Raw genomic sequence first — 10,770 nt, 5'->3', positions numbered from 1 at the left:
GCAAAAAAGTCCTTTAATCAGCATAGCATATTTTGTTCTACAAACTGGAAAAAGTCATATTGGCAAAAGCCCTCTTTTGCAGGTACAGTATAAACTACACCTATGCTAGGCGGATTATATCTGTATAGTTATACCAGCAAACTTTTGTAGTGTAGACTAGATCTTGGCTTTGAAAAGGTATTAGCTAGCATGTTTTAAACAACTCAACCATTTTCCTAATGTAGCCGTACAAGAATTTTAGAGGGTTTTTAGTTGTGTTACGCTAATTCAATTGAGCAAATACAATTGAAAAACACACCCTTTTGGCCTGTCAAAGCCCCAGAAGCTGGTAACGTATTTGAAGCCCCAATACAACATTCCATTCACAGCTGCATTTGTGCACATTCTCTTCCCCAACAAAATATTTTTGTCACTTACCTGGCATTTTTCATCTTCAAAGCATGGGACAAATACAAATTAATGAATCTTCACATCAGCTGGGTGATGTTGATAAATATTCTTACCATTTTACAGAGGAGGCACATGAGTCCAAGAGGATACTTGACTTGTCCCAGCAACAGAGTCAGAATTAACACTCAGACATTCCTGGTTCCTAGCCCTGTGCTCAGAGCAGTACACCAGTCCTCATCAAGTTTTAGGTTCTGCAAGAGAGGTTGCAAACCAAATGTATAGGGCTGGTCATTTTTTTTTCAGTTTTGAGATTTTTGAAAAGTCAAATTTTTCCATTGGTGGGGGCTGGAATCCAATCAGCTCTACAAATGAAACATGCTGTGGTTCATTTAATCACAGATATCTAGGTCAGTACTTCCAGTATACTTGTCCTTAACAGCACTTTGTTGTATGAATGGTGATAGTCCAGAGGAGACGCGGGGGTGGGGGGGGCAGGTTTGCTGCTTGGCTTGTACTGAGCATGCTCACACGGACTGAGCATGCTCAGTAACACTGCTGAAGCCGCTGCCATCACTCCGCCCACCCCCACCACCACTATCGGCAGGGGTCACCTGTAGCTGTTCAATGTTTGTTCTGTCTTCTCCACCATCTCCTCAGCCACATCCATCCTCCCATCCTCAGTGCCATGCAAACCTTCACACCAACAAACATATCCTCAGCTCTGATTATTTATAACACTTCTGGTGAGAGACCACCTGCCAACTAACTAAAAGGCCATCCTGTGTGCATAGGTAGATAGCTGGCTACTACAAGAAGATTTTCAGCTTACACTTGGGGTTTGGTCACTGACATGGTCAATAATACAAAGAATGCCACTGAGGTGGCCCTCTCCTGGAATATGCACTTTCCCGGGAAAAATATGGCACACCCAGGACTTTGCCAACGTCGCTTGTCTAAAGGCAGGCCAGAGGGTGTGTTAGAACTAGAGCTTGGTGACTAATTCATTATGACTAATTTATCCAGCAAATGCACCCCTCATTCTGGTCACAAATTATTTGAACGTCCAATACCATGCTAGGCACCTAACAAAAGGAAATATAAATACAGTCCCTACCCTGAGGAATGTACAGCCTCAATTCAATATGACACAACAGGTAAGGACTGTAAACAGAACAAAGTCAGGACAAGGGATAAACCTCTATTAGCTCAGTCACTACAAACCTCTGCATGATCCTGTCTACACTCAAGAGTCAGCACTGGTGCAGCTACACCGATTGCTTACCACCGATGACAGCTTCCCTGGTGTAGGCCAGTGATTCTATCATGTTGTGTGTGTGCTCCAGCCAGTCAGGAACTAGGATCTCCATCAGAGTTCAGTTTTTAAAAGTACACTAGGCTTAGCGAATAAACTGATTGGTTGAAAGTGTATTTTATTTATTCCTTATTTGTTACAAGCACATGAGGGTTCACTCATCCAGCAAGCTGACTGGCTAGCACTCATCTCATTCGGTGTAGTACTAGATAAAGTCACTAGCTATTTAAAGGGGAGGAAGGGCAGTGATTCCCCTAAGAGGATGACTGCTCTCATTCAGAGCCAGGAATAGTCGGATTTTTTTTTCTGCACTTCAGGAAAAGCGAACACACAATGTTCATTTGACGGGATCATTTCCTGAACATGATGTGTGCTGCACTGTCTCCAGGTCACTTTCCAGTGTGTCACATCCTTCTGGACGAGGGGGGCAGGAAATGGCAGACTCCCACTATGAGGCAAAGCATTCCCACTGCAGCAATTGGTTCGTGGGAACTATAAATTGGGTTCATCCAGAAACAGCATAAAATTTGTCCTTGGTGAGACTTGCTGGAAACAAAAGGTAAGTTGGAAATATTATTCCTTGGGACCCCTTCAGCACCCTTGATTAGGAAACAGTATTCTGCCCAGAAACGTTTTTGGTCTGTTTCAGACACATCTCTATTATTAATTATATTAATCATTATTATTATTTAAATAATTAATTACATAGGGAACTTTTTTCTGAAAACTGGGGGAGGGAGAGAACGGCTGAAGATTCTGTTCTCCCTGTAAATTGGGAGAGACCCCAGGGAAGCCTGGAATGGAGGGGGCTATATTTAAAATTATTATTTTACTAGTAGTGTCTGTGCAACTGCAGTTTTCTTTTTAGAAAAATGTTCATTTTCTCAGCAAGAAAATCAGTCGCACAAATGATTAAGGGGCTACCAGAATTGATTTCTTATATATTATCATCATATCAGATTATGTTCTGCGCAAACGTTTGGCTCAGTGCTTATCATCTGTACCAGTTTAGGGGACAGGAACGGTGGTTGAGAATAGTGTTAATGCGTTGATTTGGTTACCTGTGTCTTCTAGAGTTGGGGTGGGTTAGGATCCCTGCCACAGAAATCTTTCATCCTCTGGCACTCTAGTGGCTGCCTGTCTTTCCACATGAAATTGTATCAGACAGGAAACAACCTCTAAGGGTCTATCTCCAGTGTTTATCAAATGTGGCCTCCATGTGGCCACCAGGGGCTCTTCTTGTGGCTACAGCCGCCTGGGCAGTGATTGGGGAGGGGGAAACCAGTGCCCCCTCCCCATCCCTGGTGTCCTCAATGGACAGCCTTGGTTGCTGGGGCTTCTAGCAAGAGTTGGGAAGCCGGTGAGTTCCCCACTTTCCCAGGGGTGGTGGGGCTCAGGATTTGGGCTTCAGCCCAGGGGTGGCAGGGAAGGCAGGCTCCTGCCACAAGGCTTTGGGCACCAGCCACGGGATTTTAGGCTCCAGCCCCCCTCCCCCCCGCCTCCTCCCCTGGCCAACACTCCCCCCCGCCATTGCCCCTGGGCCCTGTTGCCTCTCCCGATCCCACATCCAGGGCTTAATTTGTCCCCAGACTTCTTGGGGCTGAGTAAGTCTGCTATGACAAATGATACTTGTATGTTTGTTAATACCACTTTTCACAGCAGACTTGCTAGCTAGCAATAAATAAATTACAATGATTTGGACGTGTATATGTGCATATTTATTTGTTTTTCCTAACGCTAATTAAGTATTTCAGGGGAAAGTGTGAGAGCGGTCACCAGCAAGAGTCGGGGGCCGCACTCTGAGGCCACTAAATAATTTGTCCTGAGAACTTCTTGCACTGTAGATGTGAGATGTGGTTGCAGGTCGTATAGATATACCAGAGCAAGCTTTAATCTAGCTAGTGCAAGTACGAATAGCACTGAAGGCGCGGCAGCATGGATTTCAGCACGGACTAGCTGCCCAAGTAATACCCCAGATCTTGGGCAGATTTGTACAGCTCGTGCTGAAGTACATCCTGCCACAACTTCACCGCTATTGGTACTCACCATTGCTAGATTAAAGCTAGCTCAGGGATAGCTACACATGCTGCAATCACACCGCTGGCTGCAGTGTACACACATTTGTAGCTCCTTTGCAAAGCTGCTTTAGCTAGGGAGGCTGTGTGGCCACTGCATTGGGACTCAGGAGATCTGCTTCTCTTCCCAGCTCTGCTGCTGTGTGACCTTGGGCAAGTCATGTCATTCTGTGCCTCAGTTTACCTATCCGTAAAATGGGGATAACGATACTTTTGAAAGCGATTTGAGAGCAACTATGAAAAGTGCTTTATAAAGAGCTAGGCATTATCATTAGATTGTTGCACTTTTCCCTTAAGCTAAGTACAGGGCACCGGTAGTGAAGTAATGATCACACAAGGCTCACAGCCTGAAAAGAGGTCACCAAGTCCAGCCCCCCCACACTGAGTCAGGACTAAGTAAACCTAGACCATCCCTGAAAGGTATTTGTCCAGCCTGTTCTTAAAAACCTCCAATGATAGGGATTCCACAACCTCCCTTGGAAGCCTGTTACAGGACTTAACTATCCTTATAATTAGAAAGATTTTCCTAATATCTACCCTCAATCACTCTTGCGGCAGAATAAATCCATTAGGTCTTGTCCTACCTCCAGGCGACCTGGAAAATAATCACTTACTATCCTCTTTATTACAGTCCTTAACGTATTTGAAGAATGTCATGTGGGACTGTATCAAAAGCTTTACTAAAATCAAGATATATCCTGTCTACAGCTTCCCCCCATCCACTAGGCCAGTAATCCTGTCAAAGTAGGAAATTAAATTGGTTTTGCCTGATTTGTTCTTGACAAATCCATGTTGGCTATTACTTATCACCTTATTATCCTCTAAGTGCTTACAAATTGATTGTTTAATCATTTATTCTACTATCTTCCCATTCAAATTCACCCTAGAAACCTGGTTCTCAACATTTTCCATACAGTGACAATAGAAAAATGTTTCAGGATCTGACTCCCAACTAACCTTAAAGAAAAAGATGATGGATGCAGGACCCTCCTGAAACATGTTTGCAACTCCCCATGGGGAACCTGACCTCCACTGAGAATCCATGTCCTAGGGATTACCCCTCTAGGCTTCACCTCATCAGTCTCTGTATTTGCCACCTTTAAATAGAAAGGACCCAGGATAAATCCCATAGGATCTCCATCGAGGAAGAAGTGCCTGAGATTCACCTCCCTGGTATCTGCACTACCTTGATATAGCAGACAGGGCCTTGAACCAATCCTCAAACACACACTCCTAAGACTGACCGGCTGAGTAAAGCCCATCTGTTTGTATTTCCTGACAGGGCCATGGAGAGAAGTGCTATAACCTTTCCTACAGCACTGGACCCTACACGCCACTTCCAAATGCTGCTGCTGAATCAGAGAAGCAGACTGCATGGCCAGATCAGGAAGCTTCGCGAGATTGCACGTAACATCAACAAGCTGCGCAGGCGATCCCTGATTGCAAACATCACCGGGAGTTCCCTGAGTGCAGTAGGAGCAATCACAGCCATCGTGGGGCTCTCCTTGAGCCCTGCCACTTTAGGAGCATCTCTCCTGGCTTCTGCTGTGGGGCTGGGCGTAGCCTCTGCCGGTGGGGCTGTCAATGTCACTTCCGATCTCTCCTTAGTACTCTCTAACTCCAGGGAACTGAGAAGGGTGCAGGAGATCGCAGTGAACTGTCAGAACCAGATGAGGGAAATCCTGAGCTGCCTAGAATTCCTCCACCGTGGACAGGGCCCAATGGACCCCCTCTTGCTCCAGTCAGAGAAAAACGCTTCCATCTCGCTGTACAATTCCCTCTGCTTCATGGTATTCTACGGTTCGCGCAACTTTCTTGTGCCAGAGTACACGAGGGAGGTCACAAAGGTGAGCCAAGCTGTGCTAAAGGCAAAAATCCAGAAACTGGCTGAAAACCTTGAGTCCTGCATCAGAGCAATGGACGAAGTTTGTGAACTCTTAGAATCCAGAGTAGAACTTTCCTCCAACACAAGAAATCCCAGCTCAAGTGCCAGGATCACTGTCAAACCTCAGGGAACATCCAGCTGAAACAGCCAAACTAAGAGTGTTATTAGAGATGCTGCATTATTCACTATTTTTATTACTGTTGTTATTTTTACAAGCATTTGTGGCACCCATCCCCACAGCTGGGAACAAGTTACAAGGTTCTGATTTAAATATGACAGCAAGCATGTCCCTAAAAGGGAGTTTATGCTTTTACCTCCCTGCAGCACTGAACTAAAATCTGAGGTCATGATGGAGATCTAGCCTGTAGGATAAATGACAGGAACGACTCCAGAGCCTACATTTAGTGGAAGACCAGCTGGGTAAATGCTGGATTAAAGGTTAATCTGCCCAAATTTCCTTGGCTCCTATCTGGTGCCGCTCCCTGATGTCAGAGAGGAATGGGTCTGGAGTTAGATCCAAAGACTCCTTGCCTGGTCTTGCTCCCTGGTTGTAAATAACCTGTGAATTCTTCTTCTCATAGAGGTAAAGGGAGTGAGATCTATTCTAATATCTAGCACCCACAAATTTCCTACTTAAGTGGCCAGAGATGTGACAAACTATATCCACTAGATGGCGGTATAGCACACACAATATCTCAGTAGGAGCTATGCACCAAAAAGTATTCTATCCCGTGTAGAGAAATATTTTCCTTGCCATGTGCTGTGGGACAAAGTGGAAATTGTGATACATTTTTTCCTATTTATTTGTATAGAGTTATTTTAAGCTTTTAGAATTGTATTTAAAAAAAGAAAAAATGTTTAAGAAGATGTTAAAAATAATGGCTTCCAACCCAGAGGGAAGCATTCCACAGGGCAAAGCAAGTCAGTGCTAGAGTCTGATGGAAAGTCTCCTATTCACTCACCAGCCAGTGCAACACCCTATCAAAAAGGGAGATAATTGTCTGAATTCAAATAGGTACAAAACATGTAGATTGCAGGAAACCAAGTACAGCTCTCGGAATGGGAGGGGGAAAAAGTGGAGGGGGGGGCAAATTCCCTAAGAGGAGGACTCGCCTCTTGAAATATGTAGAGGACAGTGACAGTTCCTCAGGCAAAAAGGAGGTTCCAGTTGTGAGATGTGGAACAGGATTTGATAGGTAGAGATGTAAATAGTTAGGCGTCTTGGGATATCAGTGTGAAGGTGGCAGGTCTCATGAGACAGCAATACACTGTTAGCGAGTGCTGTGGAGGAGTCTGCGGTTGGGATGTATATCGGTATTCATGACAGAGAGTGATGTAGAAGAGATGGGTGGTCCAGGGATTAGGGCACTAGCCTAGCACTTAGAAGAGACCCTGCTCTGCCCCAGAGTTCTTGTGTGACTCTGGGCAAGTCACTTGGCCCCTCTGTGCCTCCATTCCCCATCTGTAAAATGGGAATAATAGCACTTCCTTACCACCACCACCCCCTCCCCCGGGGTATGGTGCACTCAATACTTTACATATTGTGAACTGCTTACACATTGAGGTGGTGGGGGCCATATAAGTACCTAAGATAGGTGTAGGAGAGAGGACTTGGAAGCTAGCTTTAGATTAGTAGGAAAAAGGCTTAGGTCTAGGTACATTTTCAGTCCCACATGCAGAACTAGCTAAACAGGAGCAACTTCAGAATCATAGTGCAGGGATGAAAAAATGACCTAAAGAGGAGGATTTAAATGTATGAAGCACTGAGGAAACTCTTGGGGGGGGGGGGAGGAGAGACAAGCCAGAGTAGCAAAGTTTGAATTTTTGTCCTTGTTTTCTGCCCCTCCCACGTTCTTGGAACATGTGATTTTATGTACTTTAAGAAAACAAAAGCAGCAGTCACTGAGAGCATCTCACATCCGAGAATGATCACCACACACGAGTAATGACTCCGATGCGACGCTGATTCAATGAAATGAATATGAAGCTATTTTGTGTCAGTGTATATGTATTTCTGTATGTGTGTGATCTCTGATATTCTACCACATCCATACCCCAGTGTTGGGTGCCTGCTGCCTTTCTGGCTACCGGACATTAAATAAAGACCCAGTACTAGAAGTGTTGTGTATATTTGGGGTGGGAGGTGTGAAGGGTGGGTGTATTGTGTGTGTATGTGATCTCAACCATCAGTCCAGCATATCCATACCATGTAAGTAATGGGTGTACAAGTGTGTGCACACCTCCACTTGTGTGAGTACCCATCTACCTACGTGAGTGCTGTTTGCGCATGTCTCTGACCACATGAAAATGGCCCTGTGGATTGCATGTGAGCGAAAGTGTTTTATCTCGGTGTGAGTGCAGATGTATTGTGTGATCTCTAACATTGCTCAAGCAAAGCAATACCCCACAACTAACTCCTGGCCAGCTAAGGCCAGCCCTAGACACACAGCAACCTACAATTCAGACCAGAGAGCACAGGAAGATCAGCTAGAAGAGACCAGCCAAACTGGTCACAGCTTCTCCCTTTCTTTTCAATATTCATCATGAGCAAGGCTGCAAGTTTGTCACAGAGGTCGTGGAAGTCATGGATTCCGTGACTTTCCATGACCTCCATGACTTCTGCAGCGGCCAGTGTGCTGGCTCCAGGGCTGCCCAAGCAGCTCAGGCAACCCCTGGACCAGTCACACCTGCCACTGCCGGGGCAGTCTTAGGCCACCGTCCCCCGCCACCCAAACAGCAAAAGGAGGAGTTTGGGTATGGGAGAGGGTTCAGGGCTGTGAGTTGGGGCGCGGGAAGAGGTGAAGGCTCTGGACGGCGCTTACCTTGTCCACATGTTCCTCCCTCAGCTCCTAGCTCCAAGCGCTGCCTCCTCCCGCAGGCACCACCCCCACAGCTCCCATTGGTTCCCAGCCAATGGGAACTGCGGAGCTGGCAGCGCACGGAGCTACGAGCTTAGGGAGGGACATGTGGGTAGGGAGCCTGCCAGCCCTGCCAACTCCTCCCCCACCCCACCCCAACACCCATGATGACCCCCGGACCACTCCCCCAGCACTTGCTGAGCCCCCCGGACTGCCCCCCCAACACCTGCAGGGCCCCCAGTCACCCACAGCGCCCCTGGTTCGCTCCCCCCAAGCACCCACACACCCACACGAGCACCCTCGGCACTCCCAAGATTTAGTCGGGGTATATAGTACAAGTCATGGACAGGTCACGGCCGTGAATTTTTGTTTACTGCCCATGACCTGTCCATGACTTTTCCTAAAAATACCCATGACTAAAACATACCCTTAATCATGGGTGGTGTTTTGTTTCATGGTAAATAAATCATTGAAAGGCTGACTCTGTTTTCCAACTCATTTCATTATTTGGGTGGCAATAATAATACAGATAAATTGCTTTTTTTCCTGCCCTCCCCTCCCCTTTCCCAATTTCCCAGGAACATAGTTTCAATCAGCTGCCTAGAAGCTGAGATCCAGTCAAAGGGTTCACTTCCATGTTCAGCCAGGCAGGCAGAAACTTCTGTCTTAATTCAATCTTTACTCAGGCAAAATGTCCATGTACTTTTGGATTTGGTTTCTTCCAGTCACGGTGTGCACATTCAGACTCATAGGACTGTGGTCTCCTCAGAAGGTCTCAAACTCATACCCAATATCTAATACTAAATACTAATATTTTTACATTTAGTTTAACCCCTTTCACCCTCAGTAATCACAAAGTGCTTTACAAAAAGTTTTACTTACAGTACCCATAAACATGGAAAGTTGCACATGTTTAACTACACATCAACTCTATCCAACATGTTAGGACAGGAAGTAAGACTTTTATCAAAAGAAATCTTAGAGTGTAAGAATAGCCATACTGGGTCAGATCAAAGGTCCATCTAGCCCAGTATCTTGTCTTCCGACAGTGGCCAATGCCAGGTGCCCCAGAGGGAATGAACAAAACAGGTAATCATCAAGTGATCTGTCCCCTCATTTTCAGGCAAACTAGAATTACACAACCTGGACTTTGGCCAAGACACCAGACCTAACATTCCTACTCCAGGGACACCCTTAATAGTCACTAGTGATCAGGTCCTTGGTTTCACATCTCTTCCAAAAGATAACACCTGCAGCAGCAGAAGGCCCCATAAGGGCAGTGAGTTCACTCAATCAGAGGGAAGAGTGACTTCCTATTATATCACCAACTCCGTTTCCTGCACCACCGTAGCTTTTCCTTCGAGGTCATCCCATCTAAGTACTGACAGGCCTAACATGACTTAGTTCTAACATATGATAAGATCACAACCTAAGGTGATGTGGCTGCTGGCCAACTTTTGAAGAGTCTAGTCTAGAGCCCCCTCCAGTATTTTTTGCCCCTGAACACTGTAGGAAGTGGTAGTTCCATTCTCGATGGTGTCCTGGATATTGTTTCAGGCTTCCTCTCCTTTCCCTGTCACACAAAGTTTATTTGGATTTCCCCTCACTTTCCTCATTGTTCTAGGAGTACAGGAAACAGCACATTTGGAATCCATTGACAGATGTTCAGTTATGTCACCATTTCCTCTGTGCCACCCACCCAGGTTTTCCAAACAGATTGAGAGAATGCTCATCAGAAATACACTCACGAGTCCCACTGAAATCAGAATCACTGTACTACTCTAACACAAATTCTGTGATAGTTTAGCATCCTTTCTTCTAAGTCAGGTGAATGATATTCAGCACGCCTAAGTTGGCTGTGCACTTTTGCATGTGTGCATGTGCATTACACACATGGGGCTGTGGAAGTAGACACAACGGATATCTGTCCAGGCTCCTGCTACCACAAATCCATCTCCTCTTCCACTACCCCATGTGACCTCACATAACCAGAGGTCATATGGCTGAACCTTTAAAAATAATTTCAATCTAACAGACAGCCGCATTAGCTTCAATCCTTCTTATGTCACCAGGAGGTGTTTATAAGAACACTGCAGACTGAAATCGATAGTAAAAATCAGTGGATTCTCAATCTTTTGCATAGTATGGAACACAACTTAATAGAAAGGTTGTTGTATTGAGCAGCTCCCTTCTCATTCATAATTGCATGGACCCATCTCCCAGCTGTTATCATCTCTTTGGCACATCAAA

The 10,770-nt window shown here is 45.6% G+C and overlaps 1 protein-coding gene across 1 annotated transcript; it reads left to right on the top strand.

The window, feature by feature from the left end:
* Window positions 1-2,124: 2,124 nt before the first annotated feature.
* On the top strand, window positions 2,125-6,724 carry APOLD1 (apolipoprotein L domain containing 1). The gene is made up of 2 exons (XM_084617533.1): window positions 2,125-2,261; window positions 5,060-6,724. The coding sequence occupies exon 2, from the start codon at window positions 5,064-5,066 to the stop codon at window positions 5,802-5,804; it is 741 nt and encodes a 246-aa protein (XP_084473659.1). The 5' UTR covers window positions 2,125-2,261; window positions 5,060-5,063; the 3' UTR covers window positions 5,805-6,724.
* The last annotated feature ends 4,046 nt before the right edge of the window (window positions 6,725-10,770 follow it).

This window comes from Lepidochelys olivacea, assembly GCF_965140295.1.
Source record: "Lepidochelys olivacea isolate rLepOli2 genome assembly, chromosome: 1".
Taxonomy (NCBI): Eukaryota; Metazoa; Chordata; order Testudines; family Cheloniidae; genus Lepidochelys; species Lepidochelys olivacea.
This window is presented reverse-complemented; position numbering and strand designations above follow the sequence as displayed.